We start from the raw sequence: 20,907 nt of genomic DNA, 5'->3' as shown, positions 1-20,907 counted from the left end.
CTCCAGGTCTTGAAACCTGCGGACTGGGGACTTTCCCAGGTTAGTCAATGCTCCAATTTCACCCAGGCAGGCCTCTGCCTCGATGAAGAAAGCAGGGTCCCCTGCTTCCTTGGTCCTGGAGAGCTTTGTGCACTTGTTTGGTTGGTGTGTTGGACTAGGCATGTTTTTGCCTGGAGTATTGTTATTTTGAGCCGGGCTGACTGACCTCGGGCGTATTCTGGTTTGTCAGCGCCCACAGGGTGCCTCGTTTACATTCCCACAGCTGCAGGGAAACCTGTTACCCGACTCCCTGTCTCCTCCCACTTCTGGCTTCTAGTCCTGGTTGACATGACTCAGCTAAGTAGAGATACTGGCCAGGCCGAGCCCCTGCACCCCAGTGGGGTTATCTAAGGTTTACCTAAACACATCCTCTAAGGACCAAGAAAGTTAGGTGCTGAGGTGCTGGTTTGGGACTGGAAAGGTAGGGTAGATAAATAGGCACAGAAAGCCCAGGGGTAACCGAAAAGATGGGCCCAGCAGAGAGGGCCCATCCTTGGCCCACTCCTTGGCCCCTTCTAGTCTGACGCCCTTCTCATTTCAAACAGGAGAAGCCAGCCTGGGGCAGGGAGAGAACTGGGGGGCGATGTAGGGGGTGGGAAGTGGTAGAGAGAAAATTAGGGTGAAATGAACTGAAGGTCGTCCATACTAGGAAGTGGTGACCCTACCTGTGCACCTGGGCTTGTGATGGGGCCCTTACGTTTCCTTCCACTAGAGGGCCATCCTAGGTTAACCTGCTTTTAGAGATGCCAAGGAACTGTGGGAGTCAGGAACAATACTCTTCATAAGTCACCAGGTCCCGGATGCCATTGCAAGATGCACATATGCTGTTGCCAGGATTCAGAGGCCTCCGTTCCTCAGATTGAGACAATCTGTTTACTTGGACTAAAACAGTTAAAAGACATCGTAAGCTGCCTTGAATCTGAGCCCCTTTCTTGTAGAAAACCCCCACCTATTGTTCAGCTTTTTGTGTTTTCTTTTTAAGACAAGATCTTATCATGTAGCCCAGGCTGGCCTTGGGAACTCCCCCGCCCCACCCCGCCTTCTCAGCCTCCTGAGTCCTGGAATCACAGGCATACACCTCATGACGTTTTTGTTAGTTTTCTTGTTTGTTACATCTGTTTGTCTTTAATCCATTTAATTCTCAGAGAAAATGTCTTGCTGTGTTTCCTACTCTGGCCCTAAGCTCCTGACTTAACCTGTTCTCCAGTCTCGGACTCCAGAGCAGCTGGATCGACAGGTGCGCACTTCCGTGTGGGGCTCTACCTTAGTTTAATAGGAGGCAGAACCATCTATCTGCAGACACGGAACACATGTGTTTGCCTTCCTGGTGCTCTATCGACCGAGGAGGAGCACGCAGGACTAAGGCCAAAAGGGCCAGGGCCATGGCTTTGAACTTGAATTTGGGAGTTCCTCTGCCAAAAAGCAAAGAACATTTATTTCCAAAGAGTAGCAAAGGTCGTGAGATGCGGTGTTTGCAGCCGGCTGCCAGCAGCGACACCTAGTGTCCTCGCGGTGGCTTAGTCTTGTGCCAGGCCCATCCTGCCAGACCTATGTCTGCAGCCTTCTTGGTGGTTTTGTGAGTAGCCATCATGTTGTTCATGAACGATGTTAGAGTTTGTATCTATGGGTTTTTAAAAGGATTTATCTGTATGTGTATGTGTGAGTACCCGTGTGAGTTTATGTGCAGCACATGCACGCAGGTGCCTGGGGAGACCAGAAGAGGGTGTCAGATCCCCTGAAATTGGAGTTCCAGCTGGTTGTGCTCTGCTTGATGTGGGTGCTGGGAACCCGCCCTCTTGCAAGAGCACTGAACCAGCTCTCCAACCCGGTCCATGGATTTTTAACGACCTGACACAGACCTTAAACTCTAACACAGACATTGGCCAAAGTCCTAGAACCAAACAAAATATTTCAAAGAAGTGAAGTTGGAGCAGAGATTGCCTTCATGAGGAATTCAGAACACGGCTCCTTCGAACAAACTGTTAGCATGTTAATCGGGGTGGGAAGGGAGGGGGGAGTGACAGAGGGAAACGGATGGGGCCTGGGTGGGAAGAGGCGATAGCAACAGATTTGATAAAGGAGCTGAGAGGGTGGACACACAGGGTAGGGCTGCTGTCCCAGCATAGGCTTTGGCCAACCCAATCAACAACACCCCCCACCCAACACACACACACACACACACACACACACACACACACACCAAAGGCTCAGGGGACTCAATGTGGTTTTCTATCCAGCTAATTCATGTAGTCATCAGACAGATTTGCGCCTGTGCACAATGGGTCCCACAACCATCCTGCACTGTTCCCTATCTCAGTGGTGTTCCTGTGCTCCTGAACCTGAAACCTGGGCCAATATGGCCTTACCTCCTTCCCAGGCCATGTTCTTCTGTAGGCTGTGTATCTCAAGTTTGAATTCCATGCTGACTCCCTGTGGCCTGGTCACTGAATGAGTTGGGGAAGGTGGTGGGGTGGGGACGACAGGGGAAGGAGGGGAGAGGCACCTCCGTTAAGTTCTAGAAAGCCAGATTAGCCAAGCCAATCTTGTCTTTTTTGTGTTTCTTGTGGATGGCACGCATGCCTGCTCTTCGACTCCCAGCCACTTCTGCAGATCGCGGCCCTGGTACGTGGGCACAGGAAGAGCTGGGCTGCACGGGGCTTCGCAGAGGCTGCAGGCAGAAGGCCTTAAGAATTCACAGGGTTCCTATGAAAGCCATTTTAGAGTTCACTAATGCAGTCATGCTCCTAGATCCTGTGACTCCAAAATAAATAATGCCTATACAGTCCTTGATCTTACCTGTGGCTTTCCTAAAGCCCTTGTCGGGCTCCTCAGCTAGCTCTGTGCTTTCTCCACAGGCTGCGGCACTTCAGACACCGAGCCCACCCACCCACTCAGTCACTCCTTTTCAGGGTCTTGTTCCATTCAGCAACTCACCCTTCACCTTTACCGTCTTCACATGTGAGCGACCCAGAGGTTGAGAATCTGAGGTCCAACCTCCAGGGCCCCGTGTTGTAGAAACAACATAACATAGGAGAACAAAGACAAAGACAAAAGCAGTTTCCTGGCGGGCTAGAAGGGTTCTGAAGGAGGTTAACACAGGCAGGCTAAGCCAGTGCCTGCTGGTGATACCAATAATCCCAGCACACAGGAGGCTAAGGCAGGAGGATCACGAGTTTGAGGCCAGCCTGGATTACAAGGTGAGTTTCAGAGCAGCCACGGTTACACAACAAGACCCTGTCTTAAGCAAACAAACAAATATAGCAGGCCAACAGTTCTCAACCTGTGGGTTGAGACCTTATGGGGGCAACTGTCAAATGGCCTTTTCACAGGGACCGCCTAAAACCATTCGAAAACACAGGTATTTACATTATGATTCTTAACAGCAGCAAAATTACAGTTATGAAGTAATTTCATGATTGGGGGTCACCACAACCTGAGGTACTGTATTAAAGGATCACAGCATTAGGAAGGTTGAGAGCCACTGCGATAGGCAGATTTGGTGCAGGTGTGGCCTGGGGAGACTTCCTAGAGGAGTCCTTCTGCTTCATCTATGGGTATGTCACCCTAATGGCAGCGTGCCAGGGCAAACAAAAGCTTGAAACAAATGTGGACATCTTCCTGGAGTTTTCTTTTTCTTGAAGAAAGGAGGAGACAGTGAGAAGTATTAGTTTACTATAAATATTCATCAAAGGAAAATGTAAAATTTCCTCTGACGTTTCAACATTAAACATGACGTTTTGAGAAGTTTCTCGTGTGTAAAAACCTATCCTCCATATTTTCACTCCTCTGACTGTGGCATGACTCCTCTCTCACATGTCCAGCTTCCCATTTTAGTGACTCATCCTTCCCTGGAAATTAGAGGCACATATCTCTTGGGAAACATTGACATTCCTTTTCTTGGTCTCAAGGTCTTTCAGACAGGCCTCCCTGCCCCAAGACTGTCCTATCACCATTGCCCTACAAAGTGACTTTTCATAGCTCTACAAACCAAAACAATATGCCCAGCTACTTCACAGGTCTTGGTTCTCTCTAAGCAGTGCCATTTGCCTGGATTACTTCCTGCTGCCACATTCATCTGGCAAACTCCTACTCATCCTTCAAGGCCTTGCTCAAGGGATCCTCTTCTGTGCCGCCTCCAAGCAGGCCCAAGCTAAATGAATCAGTTTCTCCGTGTGCTACTCCAGAGTAGTTTTCTTTGTCTTCCTTGTGCTGAGACTTTTTTTCTATGACCATTCCTCTGACTTGATTGTGGGAGCTGGGAGAGGGAAGACTTAATTATTATTCATGCATATATCCTTACTCCTAAGCCCAGTGATGGATATGATAGATGTCTATAAACACACACACACACACACACACACTGGGGGCTGGAGAGATGGCTCAGAGGTTAAGAGCACTGACAGTTCTTCCAGAGGTCCTGAGTTCAATTCCCAGCAACCACATGGTGGCTCATGACCATCTGTAATGAGATCTGGTGCCCTCTTCTGGCCAGGAAGCATACAGACAGACAGAACACTGTATACATAATAAATAAATAAATCTTTTTAAAAAAAGAAAAGAAAAACAACACACACACACACACACACACACACCACAGTTATTCAGCCAGGGCCTTTTGTATGTAGGCCTATATATTCACACTTCCCTGGGGAAGTGTGAATAAACTCCTATTCACCCCCAGAACGGTGCAATGATGACAGAGCTAAGAAAACAATCTCGTGTGGGGAAATGATGAGTTCAGCTGGGGTTATTTACAGGAGCATAGGCAAGCTACGGGTGACACTATGGAAAAGCATCTCCCTCCCTAGCAATTATTAGCCACTTCTGTGTCCCCAAGGAAGGATGGGCGCCGGAGACATCTCATGAGTCCCTCACACACCACTCATGCTACCTCGTGACCTCTGTGAGCTCTGCGCACTTCCGCATGGGGGTTATTAGTGGCCCAACCATGTGAATGCCTCATGCAGTCATGCCGTTCCAAGACAGAGGCAGCCTGTCGTGCCCTGAGCGCACAGTTCCCTGAGCACACAGTGCCCCGAGCACACAGTTACCCAACACTCCACTCTTCTCTCCGGCTGTTACATTTCTCCACTCTCTCTCCTGCCACGTTCCCTGAGCCTTGGAGATGATATGAACGTGGGTTGCTTTTCCTCACTTAAAGCTGAGCATGGTTCCACTATACCATTCATACTCTCAGCAGTAACCTCCACCTCTCTACAAAGACGCTTCCGTGGCCAAGAACCACAGGAGCAGTAACCCAGGGTGTAAACACAATGCTTAGAAGGCAGACGGACAGGCCTGTCATAGTCATTTCGTGAGACAACCGCAGTAACTTCTCCACTAGGGACATCTGTCCTAAGACACCAAGCATGTGTCCTTTTCTGGAAAGTGGGCCTGAGATTCAACTAGAAAGCAGGTGGTTGCTCTCATAACAGGTGTGCTCCTGTTGTGCCAGTGGACACATCTTGCCTGGCATGTCATAGTATCGCATGCAGAGTCCTTACCGAACAAGATCGTGGATGACAGTTTTCCTCGCAGCCGTCTGCAGAGTTCCTTCTGGCACCCACAACAGCCAAGGATCAAGGAAGGATCTCTGAGGTCAACTCCAGTCTGATTTCTCCATATCTTGCAACTAAAGTGTGTGGTCTCTTCAGGGTCTCCAAGTCCAGTGCTGGCATGCACTCAAAGACAGTGGTAATAGCCAGTCTTGTGTAGGGGGCCTCAAGGACATCTCTGACCAACATCTCATAAGATGGAGGTCCATTTCTGGCACTGAGATTTTCACTCAATAATCTTACAGCACCTGGCGGTGGTGGCGCAGACCTTTAATCCCAGATCTCGGGAGGCAGAGGCAGGCAGATCGCCAAGTTCAAGGCCAGCCTGGTCTATAAGAGCTAGTTTCAGGACAGCCAGGGATACACAGAGAAACCCTGTCTGAAAAAAAAAAAACCAAAACCAAAAACCAAACCAAACCAAAAAGACCCTTATAGTTTCTGGGAGTGTTTTTTCCCATTCAGGCAAGGTACCTTAATTCAAAGTCTTTAACCATTATTTTATGTTATAGGCACCGGTTGTAGGATTCTTGTCAATCATCCTGTTGGATGTCACTTACATCTTAGGCAACCATAAACCCCCTGAATACCACCATGATGCCTGGCCCTTGCACCCTGTGTGAACTGTTTCCCACCCTTGCTCCTTTGGGTGCTTACTCCACTCTCAATGCGTTTCTAAACCTGTAAAACACATTGAGCATCAGATAACGAAACCTTTGTGCGAAGGGTGGGCAGGATCTCCGATGCCCCACCACCAACCATTTCAAGCAAGCGCCAACTGATCTTGAGATTTGGCAGCGAAGGTGATGCTAGAAAATAACGTTAGCTAGTGAGTTCACAGCTGCTTGAAAACATCTCGTCGCTTTGCACCAGCTGTTCCCTCCAAAGAGCAGTGCGGGTTGTGGCGTCATGGATGAGAGGCGTGGTCTGATTTAGGATTCTATACCGAGGGCCATTCTCCATTAATCCATTTCCCCACCTCGGATGCGGAGGCAATGTCCCCACACATGTCCTCACTCCAGAAGGGCTTAGTAAGTCTGGCTCCCACTGCTTCATCCACTATGAGGCCATCGGGAGTGGAACTGCACTATCGTTTGCCACACAGATCCTGGCTTCCTGCTCTGACAAGCTCTAAAGTGGTTGCTTCCTTCCTATTGGTCACATTTGCCTGGGCTTGGTGAGTAACCTCCGCCCTCGGAGGGGGAAAAAACGTATTCAGCGTCATCTGGGGAGAGAATTGCCCACCCCTGGGAACAACTTACTCCGTTTCACATTTACTGTGCTGCCATTCACTCCTGATACCCCCAAGGAGGCTCGCAAGCGCTGACTCTGGCTTTCTGACAGTTTTTCCCTCTAGGAACTCCAACTCCACAAAAATCTTGCCACATTCGCTTTTGAGACCTGGAAAATCTCTGGGTCTGCTTTTCCTTTTTCTAGTCCTGCATTGCTTGCTTTAGCACTTCATGGGCATGATTTACGCGCCAGCAACAGTCACTCAGACCCACCAGGGCTCCTCCTATCTTCTAAAGAAAACAGCTCACCACAGCGTTCGGCAAAACCACTAGGCACCACAGGCCTGAGGTCCCCGCTCACCAGCTTCTTTCCTGGCTCCCCTGTGCACACAGCCCTATCAGGTCAAGGGAGCTTAACCACAAACACTGCCTCTCCTACACCCAAGTGCCTCAGTAATGCTCCTCCTCCTTCCATGATCTTCCAGCCTCGATATTCACCGGACCTGAGTCAGTAATAATCAAATGCCCCTAACAGGACTGGCTTCTCTCATATCATCTCAGACACGCAACCTCTGAGTCAAGGATGCAGGTGTCGCTAGCTGTCTTACTCGGTTTCCTTGCGTCCACAGCATTCGAACTGACCCCACCCACCCCCACGTTCCATATTCTCTCCAGCTAAGGTTGCAGGCACTGTATGATTTTTTGGTGAAGTCTTTTCTAGTTAAAGCAGTTCAGAGGAGTCTGCAATTGTCAGTGTTTTTTTTGCACTGAATCATGTGTAAGGTCTCTAGCTGCTTGCTGAATTATGGGTTTTCTCTTCCTCTGTATTAAAGGTTGGCCCTGAAGGGCATTTTCTGTTCTCCTTCCACCCCGCCCACTGTCAGATTGTTCCTATGGGTTCCAAGTTCTTGGATCTCAGGAGGGACTATTTAACAGATCTAATTTGTATTCTCTTTCCCTTCTATTCTTCACACGCCCCACCCCAAGCAGCAGCAAGCCAATGCTTTCTCTTCTTCCCTCTTGTTTTCCACATTTCCTGCCAATTAAGAGGCTATTAAAAACGATAGAATCCAAACATGGTTTTCAGGTTGCAGTTTCTCCCTTAGATGAGCAAGTTCTTCCTGGGCAGACAGTTGAGCCACAGTTGCATGTACGTCTTCCCTCCACTCCCCACACTTACGCATGCATGCACACATATGTAGTCAGAGGAGAGCTTGTGGGAATCAGTTTTCTCCTTCAACCATGTGGGTGTAGGGGATCGAGCTCAGATCATCATGCATGGTGACAAGTGTCTACCCAATGAGCTGTCTTTCAGGATCCTCATGCCTTATTGTCAGAGCAAAGGTCACACGACTGATCCCAAAGCCTTCTTAGGAACTTATTTTAGGGGATTGCAAAATATTTTCTACCGTCAACCATTTGATGGTGTCGGGCAATGATTCTCATACTTATGTGGCAGCCTCCACTCATCAAGGAGGGGTGTCATTCATGCCACCTGGAGGAGGGCGGCCATGCTGGGATCCCTTCCACAGACACTTCGCCTCCGGAGGACACAGTCCTAGCTGCATGACAGCAACAGCACAACTGCTGCTACAGCCAAGAAGGGTACCACGACATACTAAGCAGAGAAGGGCGCTTATGTCGGGGTCACCTCTGAAACCGCTCCACCTGCAAACAGTAAGTATCTTCAGTTGTGCGCCGCACCACCAGAGTGGGGACCTCTTTGGTTATTCCATATGGTTATTTGGCTGCCAACTAGAAATAATTTTCCAGGGGAGATGTTAAAAAAAAAATTCTGTTCGCCCCTAATAGGACACTCAGGACAGACAAAAGAAACGTTTTAGTCAGGCATGGCGGTAAACACCTTTAGCCCAAATACTTTAAATCTGGTTTCATCGTCAGATGGAGCTCTGTGAATCTGAGGCTGGCACAGCCTACTACATAGGCAGATTCCAGGCCAGTCAGAGTTACATGGCAAGATTCTATTGTCATACCCACCCCCCTACCCCATTGAAATCTAGCTTGGCGAGTCAATGAATTTAATTGGGATTATTTACAGAAGCATGGTTGAGAAAGAATTTAAGAAAGCTCAGGTTTTATCTTCATCACTGCAAAAACAAACTCAAGCCTGCAACACACGCCCTGAAGGGGTGAAAGGGCAGCAGCATTAGCAGCGAAGGACCTTTCTCTGTGGCAGTGACTCGGCCCTTGTATGTTCTCAAGAGGTGTTGCGGCCTTATGAGTATCTCGCGCACTGCCATGGTGCCTCCCGGTGATCTACCCATGTCTCCATGTGAACTTTGCGAGCCCTCGCCCGTCCATAAGGAAATGCCAGTGTGCCTCTCACACAGGTTGCCCTAGCTACTCTGGTGTCGAAGGTGGTAATGGCCATGTCATCCTTTAAGGACAGCGTTCTACAACAAGACAGCTGCCCTGGAACTATTTGTGTAGCTCAGGCTGGCCTTGAACTTGTGACCCCTCTGTCCCTACCACCTGAGTGCTAGGATTATAGGTGTATATTACTACTCTATAGATACCTTTTATAAAAATGAATACAGATTATTTTGACTTCTCTTTTGGTTTTAGAGTCAAGATAAGGAAGTCATCAAGGTTCTCACAAACTTGGAAAATGTGAGGAAAACAAAATCGTCACAATGATAAAAGCAAAATTCTCTGTATCAAGCAGGGGTCTCTGGAGGAACAGAATAAACACACGCATTCATATGTGTGTGTGTAACGATGATTCTGTGGAATGGAGGTGATGTCCACGAAGTCTCAGGTTTCATCCTCAGCACTGCAAAAGCAAACCAAAACCAACAGCACATCTTGATGGGGGTGACAGAAATGAATGCCACCATCAAAGACTTGAAAGATGCAGGGGTGGCGGTCCTTACACCTCCCTTTAACTCTCCCATTTGATCTGTGCAGAAGACAGATCATGAAGAACGGCAGTTGAATATCACAAACCTAACCAAGCAAAGATTCCAGCTGTAATTGCTGTTAGATGTGAGTGTTCTTATTTGCACAAATTAACACATCTCCTGGCACCGAGGATGCAGGTAGTGAAGTGACCTAGAAGATGCTTTCTCTTAGCTCATGTACATGAGGACCGCTAGACTGCTTTCATCTAACAAGGCCAGTAGTACACCTTTACAGACATTCCTCAAAGGTATATTGATTCTCTAGCCTCGTTCAAAGCGATCTTGATCACATTTTCCTTCCACAAAATGGTCCTCTATATTGGCAATATTATGCTGTTTGAGTCAAGTAAGCAGAGGGTAGCAACCACTTTGAACTCATTGGTAACATATGCAAATCAGAGGATGGGAAATAAATCCAAACAAAACTCAAGGGTCTTCTACCTTAGTGAATTTTTTAGGAGTCCAGTGTGGGGCCTGCAGAGACATTCCTTCTAAGGTGAAGGGTAAGTAACTGCACCTGGCCCCTCCTACCACCTAGACAGAAGCACAACGTTTAGCAGGCCGATTTGGATTCAGGACACAGCACATTCCTCATTTGGGTGTGTTACTCCGGCCCATGGACCAACTGACTTGGAAAGCTGCTAGCTTTGTGTGGGGCCTAGAACAGGAGAAGGCTTTTTTAATAGGTCCAGGCTGCTGTGCTGGCTGCTCTATCACTTGAACCATATGATCCAGCAGCCCTGATGGTACTTCAGGTGGCAGTGGCAGATAGGGATGTGGTTTGGAGCCTTTGGCAGGTGAATCACAGTGGAGGCCCTTGGGATTTTGGAGCACGGCTCTCCATCATCTGCGAACAACTGTTGGCCTGCTACTGAGCCTTAGTGGAAATTCAACTTTAAATATATATATATATATATATATATATATATATATATATATATATATAACTTTTTATTTTATACCCATTGCTGTTTTGCCTGCACGTGTGTCTGTGTGAAGGTGTCAGAACTCCTAGAGTTGTAATCACAGACAGTGGGTGCTGGGAATTGAACCCAGGTCCTCTGGAAGAGTAGCTAGTGCTCTTCACTCCTAAGACATCTCTCTAGCCCCAGAAACTAAACTGTTAATGATGGACTACCAGATTACCATGTGGCCTGAGCTGGTCATCACAAGCTGCCTGTTATCTGGCCCACCAAGCCACAAAGCTGGATAAACACAAATGCCATCCATTATCAAATGGAAGTGGTATATATAATTGGGATCGAGTGAGCACTGAAGGCACAAGCAAGTTCCATGATGCCTCTGCTTTCTGCTTCTTTTACAATGCTTTCTGTCCCAAGCACACCCTACAGCTTCATGGGGTGTGCCTTATGCTTGTTGATTAAGGAAGAGAAGACTAGGCTCTGGTTTACAGACTATGCATGCTGTGCAGGCACCACTGAAAAGTAGACAGCTGCAGCCTTCCTGCCTCTGTCTGGGACTAAGGGGCCTTAAAGGGCACAGGTAAAGGGAAATCCTTACAGTGGACAGAACGGACAATGGTCATATGTTTTGCTTGGAAGGAGAAACGGCCAGATGTGGGGTTTTCTATTGATCCACGTGGGAGGTAGCAGAAGTTCAAAGTCATCCTTTGCTATGCAGTGAACTTGAGGTCAGCCTGGGCTTCATGAGCCCCTGCCTTCCCCCCCCCCTCCCGCCCCAGGAAAGGTGTCACAGTTTCCATCTAATTTTCCTATAAATATTCATGCTTTATAACCCATGTGATTCTACCAAAGCTCGCCGGATTGATGTGGTTCATTGACCTTGAATTTACTAGAACAGTTTGAGTCCGTAGTAACCACCTGGCAAAGGAAAACGATGTTGTGGAGCCCAGTCAAGTTGCCCTGAGTTACTGTGTTGACGGTGGGGCTAGCACAGATCACATTCAGACACTGTTCTAAGTCTCTTGCGCATGCACACACCATGACAAATTTAATCCTCATAACAACCCTATCAGGTAACTATTATTATAATCATTTAAAAGAAAACAAGGAAACAGACTCTTGTTTGCAATCAGATAGCTAAGCGAGAGAGTTGAGAGTCAGGCTCAGTAAGTCTTGCTGTGGGTTTGCTTTTCCAATGCTATATTACCCCCACAAACAACACACCTCTCCCGCTAAAAACGTCAGGCAGAAGAGGAAAGTGCCCTTCCACAACTGATAATCTCAGGCTTCTGGGTCTCTCGTCCTGCCAAGGTGCACAGCATTACCTGGCACAACCCAGACCCCGAGGCCCCAGTCTCCCCCCCCTAGCTATATTTCTACTTCACCATGGAGAGAACCATTTCTTTCCCTTGGCCTGATTCAACTTACAGCAGAGTCCTCGGCAGCCTTCTTGGAAAACCAGTTCCCTGCCTCCCTGGTGACCCTGGCTGGTGAAACCAGTGAGGCTGCTTTCCTAAGGCCTACTGGACTAGGTCATTTCAGCAGATAAAAATGACTTAGCTAAAACCCAGAGCTGAGAAAAGAGTAGACGGGAGTAGGGAGGAAGCTAATTCCCCAGGGTGGGAGGGTGGGATGGAAAAGTAGCTCGGCTTGCCCTTGGTGACTGGGGGCCTTACCCACAAGGGTGTGCTGCTGAGAGTCAGTCTGCCTTCTAGTCAGTCTTCCAGTTTCACAACTTTGGAGCTATTTTTCTTCCCTTTCTAGGCAGATGCTTTCTCATCAATTAGGAAACACTGCCATCCTGTGGCTATGCGTTGATACATGCTCCAACCTGCAAATTGCTGAAATTTCAATGGCATTGTTTAATGATTAAACCAAAAGAGCACACCTATTGAGTCCACTGGCTGAAGAAAAGCCAGAGTGACCTTGTAAAGAAGGATGCTCACTGGAGTCTTCAAAGAACAAACAAACAAACGGAAAAACACCTGGATTCAGCGCTCTGAACTCTGACTTCGCTTTTAAAAATCTAGCCTAAGCCTTTAGCGATCCTGGTGGCAAAGATGTCATCTACTCCCAGCCACGGTTGGTTTAGAATCCTACGCATGGTGGCTCTGCATAGACGCTGCCCCTTCCAGGGCAGTTCACATCAATCTATCTCCAGGCTATTTCCCTCGGCTGGCGCAGGCCCTGTTTCCACTCCTAGGTCTGTTCGCCCTGTATCCTCCCACGGTAGGCTAAACCTAAATTCAAATATTTCCACTTTCTTTTTTGAAGCTGAACGATTTTGGCGTATGTCAGCTAACGTCTTTAAGCATCAATTACTCCATCCATTTATAAAGTGGAATAGCAACTTCGTCATAGGGCTATTGTAAGAATGAAATGACAAAGTGTGTGTGTGTATGAAGATTGCCTGGAACATCACAGGTCTTGGTTGTGGGAAGTCATATTCCCCGTGAAGGCTTGCTAGTATTGTCCATTGGAGGCCCAGTGATTTGATGTCAGAGGTTTACAGGATCCTCAACATCAAATCCGAGAATGGAAGAACTCTTTCAGGCTTTAGAGACCACCGCTATTTTCACGCGTGGGTAGCCGGCCGAGCACGGATTGCAACCCGGCTCTTCTTGCGTGCGCAGTCGGCTGCAGGTGCGTGGGCGTGAGCCCCGCGGCGCCGAGAGGCGCGGGGAGGGGCGGGGCGAGGCTACTCATTCCTCGCGGTTCCCTATCCAGGACTGGAGGTTGCGTGTGGATAATTCAATCCCCGTGGGACTCGGCGTCAGGCCTCGGCCCAGGCTCGGTGGATTGGCTGTCTCGCTTGCCCCCGCCCTCGGTACTCACCCCCCACCCCCACCCCGTGTCCCAGGTGGCTTGGGCCCCTGTGGTGATCTCTGTTTACGGAGAGAGCGGGTCCAAGTTGGGCTCCATCTCTGCACTGGCTGGCGGCTCGGCAGAACCCTGCCTGCCAGGAACGCGCGGAGAAAAACCGGCCGAACACACCTTCGCCCTTTCCCTACTCCCAACGCCGGGAGAGGTCGGGTAAGAGAAAGAGGGTGCGGGAAGGAGGAACCCTGGCCTGGGGGATCCTGCTGTTCCCCCATTCCAGGACCTCACGCGCACCCAAGACTTCTATCCCTAGGCCTGGTTCCCGCGCCCATGCTCGGGGCGACGTGCCCACCCTGGGCGAGCAGCCCGAGGCTGGATCTCAGGGACGTCAGCTCCCTAGCGGAGGCCCAGGCGTGGAGACTTCATTCACAGGTGTTTCCCCACCCCAGCAGACGGCGATGACCCCCAAGCCGGCCGGACCCCCGGACGGGGGCTGGGGCTGGGTGGTGGCGGCCGCAGCATTCGCCGTGAACGGGCTCTCCTACGGGCTCTTACGCTCCCTGGGCCTTGCCCTCCCCGACCTCGCGGAGCACTTTGAACGAAGCGCCCAGGACACTGCGTGGGTCAGCGCCCTGGCCTTGGCCGTGCAGCAGGCAGCCAGTGAGGGGGGGCCCCGGAGGTGGGAGGCGGGAACAGGGTGGAGAGGCCGTGAAGGTAGTGATGGGAGACTTGATTACCAGACAACCTGAGAGCTACTGGTGGAGCCAAGTTCTAGAAGAGTGGGTCTTGAGGTCAAAGGGAGGAGTTACCAGGCCAAGCAAAACAGCCAATGAGAAGTATTGGAGATAGTTTGGGGATCCCGGGGCATGTCTTCGTTGACTTCGCCCCCTTCTAGGCCCAGTGGGCAGCGCCCTGAGCACTCGCTGGGGGGCACGCCCCGTGGTGATGGTTGGGGGCGTCCTAACCTCGCTTGGCTTGGTCTTCTCGGCTTTCGCCCGAAGCCTCCTACACCTCTACCTCGGCCTGGGCCTCCTCGCTGGTAAGAAGAAAGGGATTGCTCATATGCTTCAGGGATGATAATGCGGACAGGAGCTTCTTGTGGGGTAGGGGACCGAACAAGGCTGTGTGTGTGTGTGTGTGTGTGTGTGTGTTCGTGCGCATGGAGGAGAGAAGCGGGTCTAAAGAATGCTAAGAAAACCATCCTCGTACCCCTATCCTGTCCTATCCATTTGCAGGTTCCGGCTGGGCCCTGGTGTTCGCCCCTTCCCTGGGTACACTCTCTCGGTACTTCTCCCGCCGTCGGGTGTTGGCGGTAGGGTTGGCGCTCACCGGTAATGGGGCATCCTCGCTGCTCCTGGCACCTGCCTTGCAGTTCCTCCTTGATACTTTTGGCTGGCGGGGTGCCTTGCTCCTCCTTGGCGCTGTCACCCTCCACCTCACACCCTGTGGCGCCTTGCTACGACCTTTGGCTCTTTCTGGTGACCCCCTAGCCCCACCTCGAACTCCCTTAGCTGCCCTTGGCCTAGGTCTCTTCAGGCGCCGAGCCTTTACAATCTTTGCTTTGGGCACCGCCTTGATTGGGGGCGGATACTTCGTCCCCTACGTGCACTTGGGTCCGCACGCTTTAGATCAGGGTATGGGGGGTTACGGGGCAGCACTGGTGGTGGCTGTCGCTGCAGTGGGAGATGCGAGTGCCCGACTGGTCAGCGGATGGCTTGCAGACCAGGGCTGGGTGCCCCTTCCGCGCCTTCTGGTTGTGTTTGGGTCTCTGACTGGGTTAGGGGTACTGGCAGTGGGACTCGTGCCCACTGTGGAGACGGAGGAGGGTTGGGGGGCTCCCCTGCTAGCCGCGGCTGGGGCCTATGGCCTGAGCGCCGGGAGTTATGCCCCACTGGTTTTCGGTGTGCTCCCGGGGCTGGTGGGCATTGGAGGTGTGGTACAGGCTACAGGGCTGGTGATGATGCTGATGAGCCTCGGGGGACTCCTGGGCCCTCCCCTGTCAGGTAAGGGCTTGCGTCTGAAGATTCGCTCAAGACGTCTGCCCCTGGGACGACAGGCCTCTAAATTCCTTTATCCCTCTTCTCAGGTTTCCTAAGGGATAAGACAGGAGACTTCAGTGCCTCTTTCCTGGTGTGCAGCTCTTTCATCCTCTCTGGCAGCTTCATCTACATGGGGCTGCCCAGAGCCCTCCCAACCTGCCGTCCAGTCTCACCTCCACCTACCCCTCCCCCTGAGAGAGGGGAGCTGCTCCCCGTTCCACAGGCGTCCCTGCTCTCGGCAGGGGGCGCTGATCCCACCAGGGAAACCACTTGTTGATCGTTTTCTTGTTTGAGCCCCTTCCCTAATAAAGGCTTTTTATCTGACTCTGTTGAAAAGCAACAACAAAAAACCATCTGAAAGCAACAGGACCCCAGCGGCCCTGGTGGTGAGGGAGATACCTGTCCAGTCAGTTTTCCTTTGCTCAAATCCTTGCCTTAAGAGGGTCTTTGAGAAGTTATGAGCTTGTCAGTTTCAGTTTGCAAGCGGGCATATCTAAATCTCATACTTCAAATGTTTATTTATGTGGGTTTGTGGTGGCCAGATCTCTTGGAGATCTTGGAGCTGAACTACAGGCAATTATGAGCTGCCTGGTGTGAATGCCCCGAGCCAAACAGGTCACCACGAGGAGCAGCAATCTGCTGAGTTCTCTCTCCAGACCTACTTTTAAAAAGATTGATTTTGGACGAGGCAGAGGGGGAGGGAAAAAAAAGATTGATTTTTATTTATGCTATGTGTGTGTGTTTGTGTGAATGTACACCACATATCTGTGGGTGTTCACAGAAGCCAGAAGAGGACATCGGATCCCCTGGATCTGGATTAATCGGTGGTTGTGAGCCACCATGTGTGGGTGGCTTTGGCCCTCTGGAAGAGCAGGAAGTGCTTTTCACTGCGGAGCTTATTTTTATTCCAGCTCCCAAACTTCATGCTTTTTCTTGCATTTTGATCTGCCTTTGTTAGCCTAAGAGAAACAAAAATCCATCGGGATGGTTGTGAGCACCTGTAATCCCATTACTTGGGTGGAGGCCAGGTTTCAAGTTCAAGAGCAGCCTGAGCTACATGGTGAGGCTCTGTCTCAAAAGTACAAGAATCTTAGGTTGCAGCTTCTGCTCCCAAGCCACCTTCCTCCACACACAGACTTTTCGTTTTCTTCCCTCTGTGTCACAGGAACGGTGGGGAAGAGGGAGGGGATAGACGAGAGGGAAGAACTCTGGGTCTCCGCTCGTTTGTTCAGCTGTGACCTGTCAGCTGCCCCAAGCACCTGGACCTCCAGTTCTTTTTGAGGTTACAATTATTGCTCAGTTTCCTTATTTGTTTTATGTCCAAGCTACACCAGAAAGCACAGATAAAACATGAGAAGACTCTTGGCCTTTGATTTTCAGATTTGATTCAGAACTCAGTGGGCTGAGATCTCCTGGATCCTTCAGAAAAGTTGGGGAGAACAAAGGAGGTGATGTGAAAGTCATCAACAAAATACAGAGGGTTGGCACATAAATCGCAGGAACCCCAGGTCTGCTCTGGTGGAGGCAGATCAAGAATCCTAAGGCACTGTGCTTCTGCGGACGCCTTGACGGGGCAGAAAACCTGGTGCTGCCAAGCTCCGGCTTTCCATGACCACTGCCTCCTGGTGGAGTTCAGTCCTCTCCCAAGCCCTCCTCCTTGGGCAGGGGAATTTTCGTCTCCGGTGCCTCTATTACAAGGTCCTGGGGTCTGGAGGTAGAAGCTGAGATGCAGGAGAAGAAATGGGGCAAGGTGATAAGAACTCCGCTCCCTGCAAGAAGGAAGGCCCCAGCCACCATGAAAGAAGCCATGTAGTTGCCTGTCACATCCCGGAGGTAGCCTGGGTCCAAGAGAGAAAAAGAAATACACATGGGTGACCTGCACACTGGGGCTAATGGCCTAGATCTCACTTGGGGGCAAAGGAAGATCCATTGTCTTAGAAGAGACGCAATTCCCAAGGTAAGACTGAATGAATATGAGACTCTGGTTTCTCAGCAGCCTCAAACGGTTTCTCAGCTACCAGCCTCCCTGTAGGTAGACCAGCCTGTAGGTATTTGGTGAGCCATATTAAGTCAGGTGTATCTGTGTGGTTTCTTCTTGCAGCAGTGGCTTTTCTAAACCTTCAGTTAATAGTTAAGAGGGAGGTGTTTAAAGATCAGAAGGTTCTAGCATCTTGAGCATGGAGACCTTTAACCAGACATTTGGTCAGGGGCCCAGTGGGCCAAAGGGAAAAAAAAAGACAATGTTAGGTCAGGCTAGGTCTTCTAAAAACCCAGCCTCAAGTGTCATTGGGTTGCTTTTTGTCTTCCCACTCAGACCTTCTCAGACCCAAGTTCTGTCCTCCTGCGAACCCACCTCGGGACTGTTATGACTGGCTCTGCAGGCTGTATACTGTAACATACTAGAGGGTAATATTAACATATGCCATATGTTAATATGTGGGAATAGTTCCTCCAATTACGCAGCATGACATCCCTGGCCCAGGTGGCAACCCCATCCCCCTTACCTGAGAGAGGCGCTCCCAATAGCCCCCCGATACTCTCTACCATCTGTACCAGTCCCAGGCCACAGTAAATCCTTGCAGTCCCCACCAGCTCAGGAAGCACAGAGAAGGCCACTGGGGTCAGGGCCCCTGACGTGAAGCCGTAGGCCACAGCCAGAACCACCAGGGTTGTGGGAGCCTGAGCCACAGGGAACAGGGCCAGTGACACCCCAGTCAGGGTAGTCCAAAGCATCAGCAGTCGCGCCACAGGCCCTGGAACTGCATCTCCCAGCCAACCAGAGGCGACCCGGCCCACGAGGTCAGAAATCGCAGCCACCGAGAGTAGGAAGGCAGCAGGCAGTGGGTCCCAGCCCAGGTCCTGCAGATGGGCCACCAGATGGACATAGGGAATGAAGTAGCCAGTGTTGATCAGAGTAAGGGCAATAGTGTAACGGAGGAAGGGGCCATGATGGAGGAGGGAGGTGAGCTGGGCTCCAGGGCCACCCACGGAAGTGTCTTCGGTCAGGGAGAGTGGGCGGAGGAGAGCACCGCAGGCCATCAGGTGTAGGGAGAGAGCAGATACTAGCAAGAGGGCTCCCCTCCAGGCATAGTTGTTTATCAGCCACTGGAAGAGGGGGGCAAACGCAAAAGAAGAGAGGCCCACTCCAGTCAATGCCAGCCCCATGGCCAGAGATCTACGTCGAGAGAAGTAACGCGAGAGGCAGGCCAGGGTTGGAGTGAAGGTCAGGGCCCAGCCAGAGCCTGTCAAAAAGAAAAAAAAGGGGAGAGGTGGTTGTGGACTTTGGGGGTGCCCAGGACAGCCAGTAATCCCAATCCTACCTAGCAGAAGCCCAGCTCCTGCTTTGGACTCCACAGACCTGGGTACTTTAGTGCTGGTTTTGCTACTTTCTAGCTGTTCTTAACAGGCAGAACTTGCCTGTTCTGCTTAATCTCCCAGGCTCAATCACTTTAGCTGCAAAATGGGGTTAACACACTTTAGGCAGTGGTTCTCAACCTTCCTAATTCTGTGACCCTTTAACCCAGTTCCTCATATGGTGGTGATCCTCCCAACCATAAAATTATTTTCGTTGCTACTTCATTAACTTATTTTACTACTGTTATGAATCGTAATGTAAATATCTGATATGCAGGATATCTGAATGCAGCCCTTGTGAAAGGGTCGTTCAACTCTCAAGGGGGGCACGACCGACAGGTTGAGAACCACTGCTTTATGGGGTCTGGGAAGACAAGAGATAATGCTCCTAAAATAACAAAAACAGAGCTTTGGAATTAGAGCCCCATCTCTACCATTTCCGGCTGTGTTAAACTTCCTTTGCCCAGATGTATAAACATTGAAAAGCATTAAAAGCATTATTATTATTATTATTAAAAATAGGCCAATGGCATCTCTATTTCAGTCGATACCTAGCACAATCTTAAAGAAATTCCTCCACTACACTCCATTCCGATGGGTTTGGGCTTGTAGTAGTTTCTGAATTCATTATCTTTGACTTAGTCATTCAACTTAAGAATTCCCTTCAGGGCACAGGTTCTCCCTAAGCCTTTCTGGAAAGAGGTGGAAGAAGGTGAAAATCCGGAGGCTTAAGATCTAGGCCTTGGACTTTTGCCTTGGCCCAGGGTCTCACCTGACAGCAGCCCAATACTCAGGTATAGGTGGGTCAAGGAGGTAGCAAATGAAGCAAGCAGCATTCCCAGCGCAGCCAAGATGCCCCCAGTCATCACCACAGGCCTGGGCCCCAACTTCGTGCTCAGGGCACTGCCTATTGGGCCTGGGGAATTGGAAGGGGTTCTGCGAGGTGGTCTCCGCCGTCCTCCCTCAGCATCCTCCCGACCCTTCGCCTTTCCCTCTTCTGGTTCCCAAATTCCCTCTTTTCCGAGGGTCGTAGGCCACCGCACCCAGGCGCAGCACTCACTCCCAAACTGCTGCACCGCGATCCCTATGGAAGCGATCCAGGAGACTCTGGCTGCCTGTTCCTCAAACGTCGCCACAAATTCCACGAAGAAGACACCGAAGGAACGGAGCACCCCAAATACGAGCGCCGACTGGAAGAACGCTGAGAGCACCACCATCCATCCCCAGCCCCCGTCGGGGGGCTCAGCCCTGCGCGCCATTCGGGAACGAACAAAGCTGCAGCCCCTGGGAGCCCTTGAGAGATCAAGGCTTCAAACCGCCCACTTTGACCGACCCACCCCGCAGGACGCTCGGGCGCCGAAATGTGGCTGGTCGCTAGGAAGTTACTGAGAAAGCATGGGGCGCCTGCGCCTTTCCCTCAAGAGGAGGGAGGCCTACGAGCTGGGACCTGCCACTGCCACCGATTAGCCCGCAGCTAGAATCCAGACCCGTGCCAGATGATTTCTTTAGAAGCCAGAGAATAGAACTGGGTTCGAGCCACAACCTCGAGGAGAGAGTCTGCTTAGGGATAGTGTTATCTTTGAGGATTCAGCACCTGCCTAAGTGGGCCAACATCCAACCCCAAACTCGCCAATTAGGATGCAGGTCTCCGGAGCAGGGGGTGGACCCGGAGAGGGTGGGAGGGATTTACAGCATTGTTCTGAACCTGCAGTGAGAGGGGCGCATGCGTAAGGAGGGACTAGACGAAGATAGGCCCCACGTGACACGGGACCTGCCGGGAGAGTTCTGCGGGTGCTGGGACCATTCACTTTTCAAGATTTGCATCTAAGAGCTGGTGGTGGATAAACTGGTCCTGGCCAGGCAGGAACTCAATTGCTTAGTGAGGGATCCAAGAATTGCCAGGGAGCGTTGGTACGAAGGGATAGGTTATGAGGTAAGAGTAAAACTGATAGCACCTGGGGCGGCTAGCAACGCTTTGAAAATTCTAGACCGCTGGATCCGAGAGGAGCAGAGGCAGAGGGAAGACC

General features: G+C 50.7%; 2 protein-coding genes and 2 long non-coding RNA genes across 7 annotated transcripts; 2 read left to right on the top strand and 2 right to left on the bottom strand.

Moving 5' to 3' along the window:
• Window positions 1-3,194: 3,194 nt before the first annotated feature.
• LOC125409224 (uncharacterized) lies at window positions 3,195-6,585 on the bottom strand. The gene is made up of 2 exons (XR_007234729.2): window positions 5,544-6,585; window positions 3,195-4,294 (listed from the first exon to the last, which is right to left on the bottom strand). It is a non-coding gene; the product is annotated as an uncharacterized LOC125409224 (long non-coding RNA).
• A 48-nt stretch (window positions 6,586-6,633) lies between these two features.
• Window positions 6,634-10,174, top strand: LOC125409225 (uncharacterized). Its single transcript, XR_015003646.1, has 3 exons — window positions 6,634-6,768; window positions 8,283-8,500; window positions 9,410-10,174. It is a non-coding gene; the product is annotated as an uncharacterized LOC125409225 (long non-coding RNA).
• Window positions 10,175-13,500: 3,326 nt separating this feature from the next.
• Slc16a11 (solute carrier family 16 member 11) lies at window positions 13,501-15,850 on the top strand. Of its 4 annotated transcripts, none has more exons than XM_048448497.3 (5): window positions 13,501-13,700; window positions 13,801-14,147; window positions 14,383-14,526; window positions 14,723-15,490; window positions 15,574-15,850. In XM_048448497.3, exons 2-5 carry the CDS (start codon window positions 13,946-13,948, stop codon window positions 15,801-15,803), a joined length of 1,344 nt encoding a protein of 447 aa, XP_048304454.1. In that variant the 5' UTR covers window positions 13,501-13,700; window positions 13,801-13,945; the 3' UTR covers window positions 15,804-15,850. The 4 variants fall into 4 exon arrangements, with proteins under 4 accessions (XP_048304454.1, XP_048304451.1, XP_048304452.1 ...); XM_048448494.3 differs by having other exon boundaries at window positions 13,787-14,147; XM_048448495.3 differs by having other exon boundaries at window positions 13,567-13,700; window positions 13,937-14,147.
• A 1,044-nt stretch (window positions 15,851-16,894) lies between these two features.
• Slc16a13 (solute carrier family 16 member 13) lies at window positions 16,895-20,508 on the bottom strand. The gene is made up of 4 exons (XM_048448500.3): window positions 19,941-20,508; window positions 19,653-19,796; window positions 18,031-18,768; window positions 16,895-17,364 (listed from the first exon to the last, which is right to left on the bottom strand). Exons 1-4 carry the CDS (start codon window positions 20,137-20,139, stop codon window positions 17,159-17,161), a joined length of 1,287 nt encoding a protein of 428 aa, XP_048304457.1. The 5' UTR covers window positions 20,140-20,508; the 3' UTR covers window positions 16,895-17,158.
• Window positions 20,509-20,907: the final 399 nt, after the last annotated feature.

The sequence above is a fragment of the Myodes glareolus genome, chromosome 9, assembly GCF_982192425.1.
Source record: "Myodes glareolus chromosome 9, mMyoGla1.1, whole genome shotgun sequence".
Classification (NCBI taxonomy): domain Eukaryota; kingdom Metazoa; phylum Chordata; class Mammalia; order Rodentia; family Cricetidae; genus Myodes; species Myodes glareolus.
This window is presented reverse-complemented; position numbering and strand designations above follow the sequence as displayed.